Raw genomic sequence first — 19,322 nt, 5'->3', positions numbered from 1 at the left:
ATTTCATATGTTACACAACATATTATGTTCTTGTAACTTAATTTTTACCATTTGCAGGGTATTGAAGAATCAACAACCAACAAGGTCCTAATAAACAGAATTGTCAATAAACCTCACCGGATTCTACCTATAATGTAAAGATTCCATGAAATACACCGTCTCTGGATTGTAATCACACATTTAAAATATTTATTAACTTTATGGTAGAAACATAGATATACATAGACATATGGTTCACTTTTATGCACTAACATAACCTCTAACAACATTGGTCGTGGATTTCTAGTATAAAACAAGTGCACATTTAAACACACAGACATCAGTCTTATTTACATAGCACAGAGGATTATATAAAATGTTAGGAAAATAACAGCAGTGCTATCTCAAATAAAAACATTCACTCTTCAAACGTCTCAAGAGCGACCTTAAAAATACTGAGACAAAAAAAGTTACAGTAGCAATTTAAAAAAATAATTTATATAGTCATAAAATCAAGCCTATCAAAAAGGTTCAACACACATTTGATATTCCTTTCCACACACGTAAGGCATGGAGCAGTTTTAGAACGATAGGCAGACGGGTGACATTCATTTGTTCAGTGGCCGGATTACTTCTGGTCGGATGGGAAAAGAGGTGAGCCTAAGAGGACACAAACAAAAACATATTTCAGAAAGTGCATGGAACAACCTTTATGACAACTCTCATAAATACAAGATAACACAGCATAACCAAGGTTTGCTCATTATCTTTCACTTGGTTAACAATAACAAGGTATCGTGTTTTCCCCTATAATCCATATTAATGTGCCACTAATGATTATCATTCATAACTTCCACCTAAAGCTGAAAATTAAAAGGTGACATAATTATGTAAGAAATGTATTATATGAAGACATAAAATGACCATGATATGTCATCATAAATTATGGAAACTTCACTGACAACAGTACAGTCAGTGTATTTACAAAAACTGTGATCATGTTCATGTTAGTCTGTTGCTCTAATTCCACCACCCACCCAATGAGGCGGCAAGTAGCACTTCAACAAAGGGGATGAGTGCAGAGAGTGAGCAGAGAGAAGTTAGCTGCCAATGATACCAAAACCTCAAAAGCCTCCTTGACCAGAGGAGAATTACGAGCGTCTCCAGTGGAGATATGTTAAAATATGGACACTACAACCCGAGACAAAGTTCATGATAAGATGTAACAGACATACCAGTGTAGATAATTGTGAACCAAACAGATTCAAGGTTTATTTAAAAAACAAATAAATAAAATAAAAAACAGTGTGGGGTACAAGTGCAGTATCTTATTGATGTAATTTGCCAAATCTGGTAACCACGCTGATGCAACATGTTTTGCTTGAGATTTAATAATGGAAATGGAATGCGAAAAACTTCTGCATTTTCATAAGATGATTTGTGTGCAGTGACTGCTTTGCTGCCATGATTCTGAAAAAGCCTAAATACATTTAATGTTGTGAAGTCAACAGAATCTCCCATGACATGAAATATTCGGCTCTGAGGAACCAGACATGAGAAAATGCAGCTCTAATGAAAACATGAAAAATGTATACCTGTGGCTGTCACCCACCAGTGTGTGAGGATAAATGTCCTCCAGGTTTATGTCACATTGTTGGCTCCCAGTACATTTCTTCACTAGTGTTTTTATACCCATTATTTGCATACTACTGCCAAGTCTAATTTTCAAGAAATTGGCAACATGCTTCGATCAATCATTACACACTGCTGTTTAAATAGTGCATAGTCATTAATTCAAGCTGATGCTGCTGTCTGTGAAATTATCCCATGTTCACCCTTTTCACAATGTGGATTTCAGTACAAGGCTAAGACATTCGATCACCCACCAAACAAATCTTCTGACTTTGACAAATAGCTTAAAACTCAGCTGTATGTTTAAGTATCAGATACATTTTGTGATGTTATGCTACATTTAGATCAATGCAAGTAAATACTTAAATAATACTGTCATGGAAACAAAATGTATTTGTTTCCATTGAATGTAGTTTGTAATTATCAAAAGAAATCATAAACATCAATCAATACTAATATGAATTATAAACCTGCATGACATGTTTTCCGGTTTGTGTGTGCATGCGTGTGTATTAATCACCTCAGTGACTGCAGACAAGTCAGTACCCATTCTGAGCAGAGTATGGTGCTACTTTATTATTTGGTGGAGTGAGTCTGTTACACTCACACTCACCTGGGCCATACAGGTAAAGTGGCGACAAGCAGCTCAGGTACAGCCACGTCCTGTTCTCCTGCAGCCAGCGCTGCCGATAACCAATCATATCAGGGGAACAGGCGGACTGTATCCTCCTTTCCTCTTTAGGGGGCACGGCTAAATGAGTCTTGCTTACTAGTTTGGGAGACGATAGAGCACAGAGGTTTTGCGGGATCTGATAAAACGGTCCAAGTAAGTATAAAGCTGCCCACCACAACATCAGAATTTGTTGTAGATTTACTTGTACGCTCTTGTTCAGAGAGAAACAGTGACCAAAGACAGATACATGTGCCTAAGAGTATAGCAGCATAAACCCAGTGACTTTTACTATAGTTAATTCATGTGAAGTCATGTGTTTATTGATGAGGACACCCATGAAATGTTTAGTCATCTCCACCAGTGATTTTTTTGTTCCACCTTTGTGCATTCACTGAACCTATTCAAAAAATGTGCTTGTATCACCCAAATCAAATTTAATGCCTCTCACCTTGCCTGGCTCCTACCAACCGTTGCTGGACTTTCTCAAGATGGTGGATATATTCTGTCAGGGATCGCTCTGGATCCTGAGGCGCTGCCCCTGAATGCTCCAAGGACGGAGAAGTGCTAGTATAGGACCTGAAGAAATAGTAGACCTCATTTAGGGAAACATAACTGTATCTGACACTATAAGCTAAACTCTTTGCTGAAGGGGAGAACAAACCTGTTGTGCAACCTGAATGGTGATTTGCTCGGTGGAACAAGAGCTGACACCTTGTCTCTGTTTGGTGGGGAGTCAGAATTTGATGTTGGTTGTTGCTGCCGTAAAACTTTAAGGCCTGTAATGAAAGTTAAAATGAACAATCTACACACTCATTAACAGTCATATGGTGCATATTATATTAAAATGGGTTCAGTGTGCTGACCTGAAGCATGCCCATTGACAGTCCCAGACACAGACAATCGTCTAATCGCCCGCTGCCATTTTCTAGTTAGGAACCTCATTCTGGAAAAAAAGCGATGAGTGTGTTTTACTCGCAGACAAGCCTGAGGTCAAAAATTCAAAACGCTCACACACTCGGATGCTCTCTACCTTGAGACAGCAATGACAACTCCAACAACAGCCCTAAATCTTCTGAGGGGTCTGTGCTGTAAGGCGAGTTGGGGTGAGGGCCGTGCACCCATGTGAGCAATGAGACACAGTGTGGCCTGCTCACACTCCTGGAAACCACCCAACAGCAGCAGCAGGTAGCGCTTCTGGTACACCAGAGCTTTCCTGAAGCTCTCGGCACGCAGGTAACGCTCATACAAACGCTGCACCTGCAGTCAAAGAACAATGGATGTAAACGTTTTATCACTGTGTCAGAACAGACATCACACTAATAGCTAGTTACTGAAACTGGCCAATGGCCACCATTTCAATACCAATTTTACAGTTAAGCTTATACAGTATATTAGTTGAGCAATTTTCCAATTTCAGTAGATAAACTTTTGGGTGAGGGCAAATGTACGAGGCTCACGAAAAGTACGAAAAACATTTATATTTAGGCCAAATCCATCAATGCAATCTATCAACTTAATTTGAAGGCCTATCCAAAGTCTATTCAGTGTGATAGTTTATATCATTGACAAATGTATACTGTATGTGACTTTATTTTTTCCCCCCTACTGACCTTACTGTTGTTGGTCACATCATTGAGGGGTCTGTTTTCAGTTTCTGCAGTGACTTTAGCGAGCTCGCTCTCTGAACGCTGCAGTTGTCTGTCCAGTAATCCGAGTCTGTGTTTGAGAGTGGCTCTTTCCTGACTCAGCGATGTCAAACGCTCCATCAGCTCCGAGTTCTCGGTCAACAACCTGTCCAGCAAATTGGACGATGGCGACGTGGACGGCATCTACAGTGATAAAAGTACATTTTATTTCACCAGAGCAGAACTGCATGAGTGAAATTTATTTATGTTCAGCCTCTTACACATCATGGGGCATTTTAAGTTGTTAAAAATCAGAAAATAGGTTGTTAAGATATGTTCTCTATAATTAATAACAGGTTCACACCAAATGCTTGAGTGGTGTGTCTGCATTGCAGAAAGTCTCGTTTTTCATGTAAGAACACAAACTAATGAAAGCGTCCACACTGCCTGCATGAGTCGCACAGCTCTTTTTAGAGATCGACCTATTGACCATTTTTCACAAAAGCTGCACCTGTCTCACAGCAAAAATACACTTTGAAAATTAGGTTTTACTAGTTTCAGCATCTGTACCTGTCACACATGTTATAAACACAACAAGCATCTTTTCCCTCCAACAAAGCTCTACTGTGAAATATGTGCACCGCAGACAAATGTACAGCTCCATAATGAAGAGTCCTGGTATTTAGTTTCTATGAATAAGTAAAGATTTTCAAAAGGCAAACCTTGTGTACACATAGCAGAAGCTCCGCAGCAGGAAAGCAACAGACACATTTAAGAACCCAACCTAGTATCATTAGCTGAATGACATACTCTTGTACCTGTTGGTTTTGTTGTGAGCTGCCTGACTGAGCGCAGTCAGTCTGGATGTTATTTTGGAGATGCTGTGTAGATGCAGCTTTGTGTTGCTTCCCCAAGCTCCATCCAGAAAGCCTCTGAGCAGCCATCTCTCGCTCCTCTCTTTGCAGGTCTGCCAGGGTGTTCTGCAGCTCCTGCATACGCTCCTGATCCTGTTGCCTCAACAACTCCAGCTCACACTAAAGTGAAAAATGTGTTGTGTATCCAAAACTGAGTATTACAAACTCTTGATCAGAGAACTAAATGAGAACAATAAGGATGAGTAAGAACTTTGACAATATCTTACCAGTTTGGTGTTGGTTCTCTCCTGTCGCCGCTCCCTCTCCACCTGCTCTTGCCGCACCTTCATCCTCTCTCTCTCCCACTGCTGCTCCCTCTCCCTCTCCTTGTCCTGCAGCAGCCGTAGTTTCTCCTTCAGCTCTGCAAGCTCCACCCCTTGGCGTTTGGACCGTTCCCGCTCCTCCGCCAAAGCACGGCTGGCTTCCCGTTTCTGCTCCTTCAAAGTCTCGATAGCTACACGATGACGAGTGGTGGCCTCCCGTTCCCTCTGCAACTCCTCTCTCCTGGCTTTGTCCTCCTCTTCCCATTTCCTTCTGCTCTGCAGTAACTCGTCCCTCAGTTTGTTCATCACAGCCCCCAGCTCCTCCGCTTGCCTTCGCTCCTGCTCGAGCTGTGCACGCATATCATAGATGAACTTCCTGTCTCTGGATGCATCGGCCTCATGTCTGTGGCTGAGCTCATCCAGCTGCCTGGAGCATCGGTCTCTCTCTTCATCCAGCTTCTTATGAGCATCTGCGAGTTTAGCGTGAACATCACCTATACGAGTTTCTGCTTCAGTTAGAAGTCGCTGGAGATTAGTCTTTTCTTTCAAGTGGTGATCTTGTTGTTGGACAGAGCATTGTCGCTCCTCTTCGAGCTCTCTCTGGGTGTCGCTGACATGTTTTTCCAGTAGCTCACTGCGAGACTGTTCAATCTGAAGCTCACGTCTCAGGTTGCTGCAGGTCACCCTCTCCTGCTCTACCTGACCCTTGAGAGCCAAGATTTCTGACCTCTGACACTTAGAGGATACTTGCATAGCCTGGGGGGGGTGTTAAGAAGAGAATCTTCTTTCAGAGTTCAAAAATAAAAGACAGGCACAATGAATTCCACCAGAGTCCAATATTCAAAATGGACACTGCAGAGCCATAACAAAAATGTAATTGCAGTATGCATTGATGTAGTTCTCTTACCTCTTTCTTTTCCTCTTCCTCTCTGTGTTTATGGAAACTCAGATCTCTCTCCTGCTCCAGCTGCTGTTGAAGCTCCTGGCCTCTGGTTTGCTCTGCCCTCAAAGCCTCCTCGACTTCTTGTATAGCAAATCTGGAGATGGAAATTCAAAAAATAAAATAAAACATTGGTGGAAAGCCACCACTTTCGAATTAAAGTGAAGGAAGTTCATACTAGCCAGATGACAATCTAAAACATACAGAAACAACTCAAACAAAAATTGCATTCATAACACAAGATAATTAGGTGTCATCTTTCCAAACAGATGAAAAGATTAAGTCCATTGGATAACTGACATTTCAGTTTGTTCTCCTTTCTATGCCATGTTGACTTCTGTCTGATATTCAGTTTAATGGAGATGATGTGCTTTAGTTCACTATGCAAGTATACCTGAGTGTCTGCATTTTGTTATTTTGCTCTTTCTGAGTGTCAAGAGCACATGTCAGTTGTTTCTGGCTCTCCTCTAGCTCCGCTTTTAGTTGGGATTCAACCAGTCCATCATTCTGTAGTTGATCTCTGTGGTCAGTCTAAAGGAGGAATGTGAAAAATCAGCACCATCAGTTCCACTATAATCAGAAGATAACTCAATGAAACATGACATTTGTAATAAAAACGTAGGTAAAAGCACAAGCAATTATTTGGAAAAAAAAAACTAATTTCCCCATGTCAATAAATGTTAAGTCTACAGCAGTTAAAGTGAAACTCACTTGTGTGTGTGTCTGTGCCATTCGACAAAGCAGTTCTCTGAGAGCTATCACAGTCTCCTGCAGTGCCCTCTTCTCCTGCTGCCAGCTCATGGGGGGGTTAGAGGACGATTTGTCCAGTGTGTCAATTGGAGTGGGGCCATCACCGCAATAATACTGCGCGTGACTTAGTGAGAAGGCATGAGGTTGGGCGGCGGAAGTGGCACGGCGTTGGGACAAGGTAAGGATTCTGCAGCTTTCTTGATAAACTTTCTTCAACAGACCCTGCAGGCAAATCAGAAAGGAAACCAAGTTAATTTTAGACTTAATGCCAAATAAACAGAACTACCTCCAAGTGTAGATGAAGCCCACCTGAAGTTCAGGAGACAGCAGGTCATCGCTGTAGCTCATACTGCCTGCAGCACTATCTGTGTTAGCTGTCGGGTTCATTCCTCGGCAACGGAGGTACTCAACAAACTGAGCATCCAGTCTTTCAGTGTGTTCAAGCTCTACTCTCAGCCTGGCACCCAACTCTGAACTTACATCTGAACCACAAGAGAAAAGAGTTAAATGTGTGTGGTGCTGCATTTTATTCTAACAAGTGCTGTGTGTGTTAACTGAAGATGTTCAGTGAGTATATAGAAGTATCAAACATTTCATCCAAAAGCAATTCACTGCTGCCTTGACCTATATACACAATGACCAAATGACCGATTCTTGTAAGACTGTTAACTGTGAAGATTTTCAGTGTGCAAATACTCACTGCTTCCATAGCCATCACTGGCCCACTCTGGTGCTGATAGGGAGGTGGTTGAGTCAATTGGGGATGGAGGGGTTGTGAGGTCAAGTGCTTCTAAATCAGTCACCTAAAATCACAAGGTATTAAGACATATATAAGCAAACCTGTAAAAAAACAGAATTGCACAGAATGAACAAAGAGAAACATTTTAAAGTTGTCAGATCGCATACTCTGTCAGTATCCAGAGAGTCAAGCATGGAGAAGTTGTCAGAGACGGACAATGAACGTGGGGAGTGGGTACTCTGTGTGGCTAGCTCTGGCGTGATGGTCCTAGAGGGGGGAGACTCCATCACAAGCCTGGGAGAGGGCTTGACCTCAGGCAGATCCAGGCCTGTGCTGTTCACTGCACTGAGCTCAGACAGACGAGAGGCCAGGACTGAGGCATGGAACCTTTCTGGGATTCTGTCCTCTGAGCATTCAAGTTTCCTCAGCACCTCTGGAGAACTCAGGGAGGCTTCATCACGAGAGACACTCACAATGTCCTCAAAAGCTCTGTGAGAAATATCTGAAAAAATATGAAATGAAAAACCATCATTAGAAGAACATGTTGCAATGCCGCTTTCATTTATACCGTCTACTGTCATCTTGACCATCATGAAAAACTGTTCAAATATAGACATTTTAACAGATGAATATATTCAGTGTTTAAGATTTTAAGTTCTACCATTCTGTTTGTATCCTTGTTGCCAGTGCTGTTGGAGTTGCTGTAGTTCTCTTTGTTGACAGGCCAATTCCTCTTCCTGCACTGCCAGATCCTCCTGTAAATTCTGAAGCGCTGCCTTCAGCCGCTGGTTATCATTCTCCAGCTCAACAAGGGCACGGTCTTTGGTCTGACAGAGGAAGAGAATAAAATCAATGATTAACAGATTGAATCTTTGAGTTATATGATCTGTGTCGGATATTATGCACTTAGTTACTACATATTCCCACCTGTCCTTCCTCGTGTAGTTTCTCAGCCCTCTCTGCACTGGTGTTCAGACCCTCTTTCACTGTGGCCAGCTCGGTCTTCAGGGCCTGATGCTCTGTCCTTAGTCTACTGAGCTCATCCTCCCTCTGTCTCAAGGCAGTGTCTGCTTTTGCCAGAGTAACTTCAGCATTTGTCTGTCAAAAAGAGAATTCTCTGCTGATACGGTATCCGGCTGCAGAGCTTCTGCTATGTTCTACATAGAGTTCACCTTTAAATACCATAAAAACACTCACACACTGGAAAAAAAACTAAAACAAATGGAATCAATGCATTGAAAAACTAGAGTGCTTTTACTTTGAAGGAGAAACAGGAAGTACTACGTTTGACATGCAACAGCAACTGTGAACAAAGACAAATTCACTGTATATTTTTTCTGTGAGAGCTTTGCAATGTAACCACAATCTAAGCACCATATTTTGTAAAAGATTTTACATCTACACTTTTACATAAGTACTAAATATATATTCTAGTACACTGAGACCATGAGAGCTACTGTACATTTGCTAAAGAAGTTCGACAATACATAGACATGCAGCGAGCAAAACCCACTCATTTCAGCTTCCACTAAAATAAACGTGACTTGTTCTTACCACATCCTGCCTCGACAGAAACAAAAATAAACATTAAGAAAAGAAAAATGACCCAGCTTTAAAAAACAGGAGATAGCAAAGATTTTTTCTCCCTCTTCCTCATTTTGGTGTAACTTCCTCCGTGTCAGACTCTGCAGTCTGAGTGCTGTAACACGTCATTACGCTCCTAACTGTGACCAGATGTGGTCTAGCTTCTAGCTGTAGTCCCTAGCACAGCTGTACACTAACTGCAAAGTTGGACGAAGGTTACCGTCACATTTTTTCTAAGACTCCTGTGGCACAAATAACAGCTCAAATAGAATTGAAATAATTTTTTGATTTTAATACCATAATATAAAATGGGGTTTGTGAAATAGTGACTCACCAGCAACTCTTTTTGAGCTTCCTCTTCACTGGTTTCCTTTTCACCGAGCTGAACCATCAGACCCTGGATTAGATCACTCATTGAAGTCACCTCCAGAGTGAGTCTTTCAATTTCCTCCTGGAGTTGTCGCTCGGTCCTCTTGAGTGCTTCATTTTCAGCAGAAAGAGCTCCTTTTTCAGTCTCAAGCATTTTAATCTTCACCCTTTCGACAGCAATCAGTTTCTCCATGTTTACCACCTCAGCTCTTAACTCCTGGATCTGCCTATCAAGCTCAACACTGGTTTCTCTAAGGACCCCCATTTCTTTTTTCATGTCCTGCTCTTTTGTTTTTAGAGTCTCAATCTCTTTCACCCTTTCTTGTTCTGTCTTTTGGAGATCAGTGACAAGGGTATTGAGATGGGCTTTCTCCTTGTGCAGGGAGACCACCTCTCCAGCTTGAAATTGCCACCTGTCCAGCTCCTCCTCAGTTAGTTTCCTCTTGTCCTTCTCCTCTTCTACCTGGGCTTTCACCTCCTCCAGCTCTGTCTCCTTGAGGGCAAGGAGGCCTTGGAGTTCATTTGCTTTTTCCTTCTCAGCTTTCAGCCTGTTCCCCAACTCCTCGTCATGTCCTCTGTACTCTTCCTCCTGGGTAAGCAGTAATCGCTCCAGTCCCTCTCTCTCTGCCACTGCGGTCTCTAGTTGACTCTGTATTACCTTAAGATGGGAATGAAGGGAACGCGACGAGGCAGAGTGAGTCAGACTGAGCTCTTGCTTTAGGCTGCTCGGACCTCCCCTCCTCTCCTGTTCCTGGATGGTATAGTGCTGAGGTTCAGGACTGGGAGCCGGTGAAGGATTAATGCTATCACCGTCCTGAGAGTCACTAACTTCATGCACGTTCGGGCCCAATGTGGCAAGTTCTTCCTGCAGAGTGCTGATGACCTCATGAAGACGCTCCTCTTCTTCCTCTTTGTCCTGACGTATTCTTGTGATTTCAGACTGAAGATGCTCCACCTGTGAGTGAAGATCTTCAACCTCAATCTCCAGATCCTTGTGGACAGAGGGAAAAATATGATTTTCAACTATGTGTATTCTTATTGCATTTGTATGTATTGTCATACTGACCTTGTTGTCCTTGGTGTTCTCCAGCTCCTGTTCAAGCCTATGGATTTCATTGCTGAGGTGGTCGATCTCCTGGTTTTTCTCCTGCAGAAGCGCTGAGGACAGAGTCTCTTCCTTTACCTCCACCACCTCCCTTTGTTCATCTTTCTCCTCCTGGAGAAGAGCGAGGGCAGACATAGTCTCCTGCAAGTAAAGTTGTACATGCCACATCAACAACAGATCCAACCAAAATATATTTGCCTGATCATCACACACTTGCTTAAAGGCATTTATGAAATGAACACTGTGCAACAACAGCAGTTGTTTGATTATGCTAATGATGATATTGCATATTTAAAAATGTAGCATTTTGTTCAGATAGTGGGCCATGTCTCTAAATACTTAGCATCGGAAACACCGTACTTGCAGATAATTTATTGCTTTAAGAAGTAGCTCTTACCTTATGTTCGGCAATCTGCTCTTGGAGCTCATTAACATGAGCTGCATTCTGATTGGACAGAAGCTCCAACTGTAGTGCGAGGTGTTTACATTCAACCTCTTTGATGCTCAAATCTCTCTGCACATTGTCCAGTTGGCCAAACACAACCTCAACCTGAAAGACATAAGATTATTGATTACAAATGAATTATAACGTCTTGTGTTGTTAATGTAACATATTAAGCTTTAAGCATTGCTTAGTTTTGGTTTTAAAAAACAGCTCTGGATATCCACACACATGTGGCACTGCAAATCATGCAGGCAAAATTCCTTTGATTCCTGAAATTTTGCTTTGCAAAAATTCATACAGACCTCCCGCTCTTTGTTCTGTAGGCTCTGCTGAGCAGCATCCAGGGCATCCCTAAGCTCCTGGGTCGGGTCGCGCGTGTTGTCATGGTAACAGTGTCTCGTCTCATCCAGTTTGGACTGCAGGGCAGAGATCTGAAGCTTGTTTGAGAGCTGCTGCTGCTCCAGTGCCTGCTTATCCTGGCAGAAAAAGAAGAGAGTTAAATATTGGAGGAAAAAAAAGTTTAAAATTACTTTTACAATGACACCACATCCAAACATAGTGTACATCAGTTCTTACTTGTGTGAGCTCCTCCTCTCGCAACGTTGCTTTGTGAAGCTCTTGTTCAAGTTGACTGATAGATCTATTATTCTCTGTGCTATTGAGCAGTGCTTGTTCTAGCTCTCTGATTCTCCCAGCTAGCTTGTCTATCTCTTCATTGCGCTCTGCAAGATCTCGCTGGGCCTGCTGATTGGCTGCTAGCAAGGAGGCATGGTCCTCCATCCTGTCTTTGATGATAGCTTGAAGACTTTCTACCTGCAAAGACAAATGCAGCAAGGTTTAGGATAACACATTTCCAAAGTTTAAGTATTTTAAAGTAGAAAGTGGATTTGAGAATCACATTCTTTTAATCTAAATATGCCATTCAGGATGTGCAGCCACTGGTACAACACACTGAAAGCAGGGATATGGAGGTGAGGAACAAATGAAGCAAATTAAATATTGAATAATATGTATATTAGGCAAATGGACAATGAAATGAAAATTAATAGAAAGACCCTATGGCAAGCACTAAGATTGAGCTATTGATGATTGCAGTGAAGATATGATTTAAAATCCACACCATGCACAAGAGTCAGAGGAGCTAAAAGAAGGCGGCTATGGTTAGATTTCATACCTGAAGAGCCAAGTCCTCAAACTACAGCAATCCATTCAGTACAGGGACAAACACATGGCAAAAGTCAGTCATTAGCAATCAAACAACAGATCACATACATTATAAACCAGTTAGTGGTCCTTTAGTCCCAAAATAATTTTAGACACTTCAAAACATCAAAAGTAAAAATGCAACACAACCATTTTATTTATCATTTTGTATAAAATACTTTGTATTATCTTGTTTTATGATAGCATTTTAACACAGATTTCAAGGCGAATCAGCCCTGTTTGTGAACTGCATACACTTATTTCATCATGGAGTGGTCTCTATGCAAACATTAATGGGGGAGGACAAAATCCTCCAGACATCTGTCATATGTCTGAAAGGATAAACCACTAGATTTGGCAAAAGCAATTTGAATGTAGTTTGCAGTTGTAGTTGACATCTATGTAGTTACATGTGGCTGACAGTCTGTCAGCTACAGTAGCAAACTTCACATCAGCTTTACGTAGTATATAGTGTATAACAGTACAAGGCAGAAAAAGAAGTTAAAGCAGCAAAGTCTGGATATTGATGGTTCCGATCCTAGGAAATATTATATACATAAGTATCGTGTGCAAAGCTGTTAGAGCACTTGATTTATAAAAGGGAATACTATATGACTGATTTAAAAGTAGGTCACCAATAATGCTAGAATTATAGGCCCCATTAAGATCTGATATTCTGGTAGATCTGTCCTCAGTGATTCGATCACTGCCAGATCATGCCAAGTGTGACTGTTCACACATGGCATTAAAATGCATCCTGGCTGCATGTCCTGTGACCACAAAGAATTCCCTCGCTCTTGACTGCTTGCAAAGACAGAATTAAGTTCTGATTGTACAGATATGTTTGATGCGCACACACAAACAGGCCCTCAGGATGGTTTTGGGCCTTTCAGACCTGCACGTTGCGGTCTGACTGTGATCGGATCACTGAGGACGGATATTAATACCATGTCTAAACAGGGTCTTAATCTGGTTAGTAAAAAGCACAACCTCATGCTTTATATGCACACTTGCTTTAATAGACCTTACCCTGCGTCCTTTGTTATCCACACTGCCAGTCTGCCTGAGTTGGGCCTCCAGCCTTCTGATCTCCTGCTGAAACTCGTCTCTCTCATGTTCACGCTCCACAGCTTGCTCCTGCACAAACAGGTATACAACTATATTCAAAGCAGTGTCCACTACATTAGGTAATGACAGGAGAATTGCAGCCCCTCTTGCATGTCACTAGGAAAATGTGAAGTGGGTATACAGTGTTTTTAAAATAAAGAAATACAAAAGGGTTAAGTTTATATAAAAAATGAAATCACCTCTATGAACTGTCGTTCATGTTTGAGCTGTTTCTCAAGTGCTTGGACACGCTGGCTAAGGTCATCTGTGTGGGTCTTGTGGTGAAGCTCTGTCTCCAGACCCTTTGTTTCTTGTTCTTCCAAATCTCTTTCCAAGGCCCCGAGGCGCTGAGACAGAGATCTTTGTTCCCTCTCAGCCTGCCGCTGCAAGTCCAGTCTGTCCTTGGTCAAGCGTTCCGTCTCTGCTAGTAGAGCTTCAAAGAGGGGAAGAAAGAAGATGAGGAAAATTGTTTCAATGTAAATACACATAATGAAAATCAATTTAAAAGCAGGCAAGTCAATAAGGAGTTAATGCATAAAACAGTTAAACACACTGTGTTTTCCTCTCAAAAAAGAACTGAATGCATTCTAACAGTTTTGATCTAAACATTGTTTGAGCAGAAACTCAACAACAAATCACATCAGCATTCCAAGAGCCTTTGCTACAAGCTACTGACGATGGTAGATTATAAACAGCAACCCCACACAACACTGCAAATATATGGCATATTAATCCCCCACTCTCATCACATACACATACAAACTCCACTCTGACCCACAAACCTGAATCAGGATCTAAACTGAGCCAATGGCCTACGGAGAGAAGGCACATCTGAGCACAGACATTACAAGAGTGTATGGACAAGCTCACTAAAGAGGTCATGTAAGACTTAATATAGACAGACTCACATGTGTTTCTTTGACTCACCTTTCTCCCTCTCCCCCAAACCAGAGGAGAGATGCTCCTTCTGACGGAGGAGAGTTGCATGCTCCTCAGTGAGCTCCTGATGTTTCAACCGGAGGCTGTCCAGCTCCCCAGCAAGGGTATCCATCCGATGCAGCTTCACCTTTAGATCCTCCAGCTCCTCCACCAGCCTCTCCTCCTGTGCCTCCTTCTGCTGCAGAGACTCTTCCAAGACCACTTTCTCAGCCACGTAGCCCTCAAGGAGCCCTAACCATGTGAAAAGAACAAATAAATCAATTAGGTTTTAACGTCAGTTCAAGAGATGAAACTGGAGTACAGGCAAGAGAGGAAGACATGTACAGTCTGACATGTATAGTGGATTAACTGCTGTAACTTGGCAACAAGAAGAGTAAAGCAAAGCTAACAAGGATGCAGTGCTGACCCTCTGCCTTGTGGAGCTCCAGATGGAGTTGACTCTTGAGTTTCGCCTCCTGGTCGAGCTGCTCCAATAGGAGCCTGTGCTGCTTGAGAAGCTGGGCGGAGTCTTCTCTGCCCTGAGAGAATCTTTCCTCCAGAGAAAGATGGACATCATGCGTTTGCTCCAGCTGGTGAAAAAAACAAAACCCACATCATTACCATGTCTGCATTGCTGAACACATGTATTGTTTATCCGTGGGTCTATACACATCATGTACCTGAGTGTTGGCCTGGTTGAGAAGCTCCAGTACCATGCCTACTGTGTGTTGCAGTCTGCTGCAGGCATTCAAAGCTGCTTCCTCTCCTTCAGGACTGATCTGAGAATCTGAAACCAGCAGGCTCTCGCAGAGTAGCTGGGTCAGCTCCAGGTCCTCTCCTGACAAGTCTCCAACTGTTATACCTATGAGGGAAAAAGTAGATTTGCAGTTTAACACTGGACTCTTGGTCTTTGAAGAAATTCTAACATTTCCTGTTGAATCAGAATTAATCTGATAAAAAAAAACAAAAAAAAAAACAACTCACCCGACTCTTCAGCATCTTTTATCCCTGCTGAGCTCTTGTGTTGAGGGGCCTGCTGAGATGTTAAGGTTCTGGCACTGATCTTTTGTCCAATCAGCTCTTCTGTTGCAATGGTGCTGCGAACCATCTCAATCAGCACCTTACTAAGCTTTTCGTTGGCCTTGTGCATTTTACGTCTGATAAACAAGAGTGAATATCAGACAAATACACATGTAGCAGCTATAATTGGAGATCATATTATATTGCTCAGTCCCACATCCTGTCAAGTGTCTCCTAAAACTCAGGTGAAAAAACCTTTGTCTGTTGTGTGGATAAGCTGAACTAGTTTATTTGTATCTACATTTCAGTAAAATGCAATGACATTAGGTGCATTTATGTTTAAGTAAAGCTTGCAAGCACAGAAAAATATTTTTATTATACATTTCCTTAATTCTCCAGCTTCGTAATACATGCTAAATGTGGCAAATCCAGAGATGCAAACTGAAAACGCTAACCAAGTGCCAATTAAATTGAAATTAGTAACTAGATAAAATCAACCAGTAGGTATCCAAAACATTTGGTGGACACAACATATACAAAGAACATGATGTACTGTACCTTTCTTCTTTGGTAGACTGTAAGTCATCAGTGAGCATTTTTAGAAGGTTGCCTCCCTCCTGACTTTCTCGTTCCCTTCGTTGGAGGAGGGTGTCCAAGGTCTCCATCTCGGCACGCTTCCCTTCCAACTCTCCCTGCAGACAGCCAACCTCTGCCCGCAGCTGGAAAAAAATAATTAACACACAGAGCCTGTTAATTCTACCAACACTAACCCTATTAAATTCCCCAATCCCACCTGTGCTAAGGCTTGTTAAGACACATACTCCGATAATCATGTGTGTGCACCTCAATCTCAGTAAGGTAATAGACTGAAAACAGACAAGACAACAGTTGCCATCTCAAATGACAAACTCAAGAGTCAGACAATATCGTATTAGCAACAACAGAAGAAAACCCACAAGAATAACAGCATCCAGAGCCAAGAGCATGACAAAAAAACATTAGGTATGTTCTGCATACAAGAGGGAAAGACTTTAAACAGACATATTTGGCAGATCACTTTACCTAAACTTTAAATCAATGCTGGGGGGAAAAAAGCCAGTGTCTGAATGAAAAGTGTTTATCCATCTGGAGTCAGTTTTTTTCTTACCTTTCCTTCCTCAAGCAGTCCAATGTCTCACTCTCCTATCACATCATGCCTTCTTTCTCTTTTTCCCTCCCTTCAAATAAGTCTCATGCAGCCACCTGCCCCAGCAAACAATGCAGTTGCCCTGGCAACAGCACCCTCCCAAACTCTCTTAAGCTTCTCCTAATCTCCTGGGTGTGTGTGTGTTAACATCTCACTATATAAAGCCAAGCCAGGCAGGAGTCATGGAAACATATATACATATAGTGAACAGAATAATTTCATTAGGAAATAGAGCTTCACATTTCCACGAAAAAAAAAATAATGAAAATTTGACCCAAAATATTCACACTTGTTACAGCCTAAATGAATGGCTTTGAGAATTTGTATTTGATTGATACTGATTTTTATTGACATAATTTTAAATAATCAAATAATTTCAGCTTTACTCGCCACTTTATCCAAAACAATGTGGATGCAAAATACTCATATTTGTCTTTGACGTATTTTAAAGAAAAAATATAGGGGGGAAAATGTAGCCTATGGACTCTACATTTGAGCACCAATAAATCTTTGATATATCTTCCAAGCCACTGTATTTTCTCATTATCTCTTTAAGACTGAAATATACATAATACAGGACATTGTCTGTTTTGACTTGACACTAGAAAACAAAGCAAAACTACAGGGATCATCCTTTCCAACCTTTTCTTTGCTTTCTTTTTAAAAACAAAAAAACAGGTGTAGTGTATAGTGCTTTCGTGTATGCGAGTATGTGTCCAGTACCTGGGCCACTACAGCATCAAGCTGTTGTAACTGGGTGGTGAGTTGGCTCATTTTGTCAGTGTAGCTCTGCTCCTTCTTCTCTTGTTCAGATGTGAAGCTCCGCCTCAAGTCTTCCAGCACCACCTCCTGCTGCTCCTCAAACTCAATCTTTAAATAAAAAAAGATGTGAAAAGAGAATTAACAGATGCAAATCTAAAAAGTCGATTTCACTGGCTTGTAGCCAAATACTAGCTTCACATTTTAGATGATCAAATGCTTAATGTTTGAAGATAAAAAAATAAAAAAATACTGTCAGCCATAGGACCTATATCAGTGGATTAAAAAGCTTAAATCCAATCCCTTTTCGCCACTGCACAGATGAGAGCAATATAAACACAGCAAGTTCCGGCAGCACAGAGATGAAGAGCAGAGTGACAGATGGAAAGGACACTTCCTACATAACAGTATATGATGATGGTGGGATTATGTGGACACTGGGTTTGAATAAAAGCTCCAGTGGGACAGTGTCCAAAAGAAAGAACTGAAATGGCAGTGCCACAAAATACACACAACTCTCAATAATCTGGATTCATTACATAATGATAATTCAAACAAGCACTCAAAAGGGAAATAAGTATAATTTACAATTAAATACATTTTCAAATGCCATCCTAATACTTGAACAGATAATCTTGATTGTGTGCTGCCTTAAAAATGTGTTTAACTTCAGGGATCTTATTGAAAACAATGTCACAAAACAGTCTCATTATTTTCCTAACCATCTCTCTCAAACATCTACTCTTTTACCTTCAGTTGATTAATCCTCTCCTGCAGCCTCGCCTCCGATTGGGCTTTGAGGAGCTCCACCTCCTCCATGAAGTGTTGACGTTGTCTTGACGACGATTCGTCAAGCTCTCGGCGACATGCCTCCAACTCTCGGGCAGAGATGCCCCTCAATTCCTACAGTAAGACATGCATTTGGTTAAAGCAGAATATATGCGACTGGCCAAATGTTCTGTGTTTTGGTTTTATTCCCAGAGCACTTTGTGTCTCCACACAAATGCACCATTATAACAGATGAACAATGACTCCAATGTGTAATCCTGCCCCTAATGGGCTGTAAGAGCAACACAAGCAACAGACAAGATCTTAGAGACAACCATTAAAGACAGAGTAGAGCTTGGTTCATCATTTTCCTTGTACAACAACAAATGTAATCTGGTGCTACCTGTAGCTGAAGTTGATGTTCTTCTACAAGTTGCTCTTTCTCAGCACTGTAGGTATGCGAGAGCTCTTGGAGAGCAGTGCTGTGTTGTTGCTCAAGTTCTAAAACCTGAGAAAGAAAACAGGATATAATGTCACATCATCTGCTTTAAATTAAATCATCAACTGGGAAGGCGAGACTAAAAATTCAATTGAATCTTGAGGAAGTTTTTTTGCATTTCCAAAACATTTTATTGCAATTTTTTGATCCAACTATGGGACAGCCATGCAGCCAAAAACATTAACTTAGTTAGATAAGCTTTTCAGAACACAGAATTGTGTTGTACTTTACAAACGATTTATTGCAACAAATTTTAAGGCAACGTAATGTAAAGGTTAACCAGCTGTTTCACTTTAGCCTTTATCTGGGCATCCCATGCAAACATGTTTGTATCCACAAAGATTCTGAGATACTTTTATTTTTGCAGTGTAATCAGGTTATTTATTTGCGTGGAAATACAATGTCCAGTTAAGATGTAAATGTATTGTGAAAATCCATGTGCAGCATTATGTGAATAAGAAAACAAACTAGTTTAGAATGTGTGACAGAAAAGATGGGGTGAAACTGTAAAATACACATGCCTTAAAGTTCATTATCTAGACTCTAAATCACAATTTTTGCTGTGCAGTTACAGCAAAATGTACAATGTTCTGTCTCCGTCAGTGAAGCGTTGGTATTAGTCTATCATGCTGTACCAGTGTATATCTTCACTTCCAACTCGTAACAATTGCCAGACACTTAAAATTCAGGCTATTTAAAATATTAATAAACAAAAGTAACTTTGAGATGACTGGGTAGGTACCTGCTTCTTAAGGGTCTCCAGGGCATTGCAGTGCTCGATGTCTAAGGCCTCTTTTTGAGCAGCCAGCTCAGTCTGTAAGCACAAGTTATGAAAACAATTCTG

At 41.4% G+C, this 19,322-nt stretch overlaps 1 protein-coding gene across 1 annotated transcript in view; it reads right to left on the bottom strand.

The window, feature by feature from the left end:
* Window positions 1–160: 160 nt before the first annotated feature.
* The window catches only part of pcnt (pericentrin), a 33,249-nt gene continuing 14,087 nt past the window's right edge, over window positions 161–19,322 (bottom strand). The window contains exons 28-60 of the mRNA XM_058615158.1: window positions 19,221–19,292; window positions 18,383–18,487; window positions 17,962–18,114; window positions 17,176–17,322; window positions 15,825–15,985; window positions 15,231–15,403; window positions 14,927–15,108; window positions 14,674–14,836; window positions 14,256–14,498; window positions 13,529–13,761; window positions 13,251–13,358; window positions 12,193–12,213; window positions 11,595–11,831; window positions 11,321–11,494; window positions 10,971–11,123; window positions 10,535–10,714; window positions 9,434–10,459; window positions 8,443–8,613; window positions 8,177–8,342; window positions 7,683–8,017; window positions 7,477–7,579; window positions 7,086–7,258; window positions 6,738–6,998; window positions 6,421–6,557; window positions 5,994–6,123; window positions 5,051–5,842; window positions 4,728–4,943; window positions 3,895–4,113; window positions 3,315–3,541; window positions 3,148–3,227; window positions 2,946–3,060; window positions 2,733–2,860; window positions 161–639 (exon numbers count right to left, since the gene is read on the bottom strand). Of these exons, the coding sequence (XP_058471141.1) occupies window positions 608–639; window positions 2,733–2,860; window positions 2,946–3,060; window positions 3,148–3,227; window positions 3,315–3,541; window positions 3,895–4,113; window positions 4,728–4,943; window positions 5,051–5,842; window positions 5,994–6,123; window positions 6,421–6,557; window positions 6,738–6,998; window positions 7,086–7,258; window positions 7,477–7,579; window positions 7,683–8,017; window positions 8,177–8,342; window positions 8,443–8,613; window positions 9,434–10,459; window positions 10,535–10,714; window positions 10,971–11,123; window positions 11,321–11,494; window positions 11,595–11,831; window positions 12,193–12,213; window positions 13,251–13,358; window positions 13,529–13,761; window positions 14,256–14,498; window positions 14,674–14,836; window positions 14,927–15,108; window positions 15,231–15,403; window positions 15,825–15,985; window positions 17,176–17,322; window positions 17,962–18,114; window positions 18,383–18,487; window positions 19,221–19,292 (6,816 nt within the window). The 3' untranslated portion in view covers window positions 161–607. The remainder of the gene's footprint in view (window positions 640–2,732; window positions 2,861–2,945; window positions 3,061–3,147; window positions 3,228–3,314; window positions 3,542–3,894; window positions 4,114–4,727; window positions 4,944–5,050; window positions 5,843–5,993; window positions 6,124–6,420; window positions 6,558–6,737; window positions 6,999–7,085; window positions 7,259–7,476; window positions 7,580–7,682; window positions 8,018–8,176; window positions 8,343–8,442; window positions 8,614–9,433; window positions 10,460–10,534; window positions 10,715–10,970; window positions 11,124–11,320; window positions 11,495–11,594; window positions 11,832–12,192; window positions 12,214–13,250; window positions 13,359–13,528; window positions 13,762–14,255; window positions 14,499–14,673; window positions 14,837–14,926; window positions 15,109–15,230; window positions 15,404–15,824; window positions 15,986–17,175; window positions 17,323–17,961; window positions 18,115–18,382; window positions 18,488–19,220; window positions 19,293–19,322) is intronic.

The sequence above is a fragment of the Solea solea genome, chromosome 18 (assembly GCF_958295425.1).
Source record: "Solea solea chromosome 18, fSolSol10.1, whole genome shotgun sequence".
NCBI lineage: Eukaryota > Metazoa > Chordata > Actinopteri > Pleuronectiformes > Soleidae > Solea > Solea solea.
The sequence above is the reverse complement of the archived record's forward strand: the minus strand, read 5'-3'. Positions and strand labels throughout refer to the sequence as shown.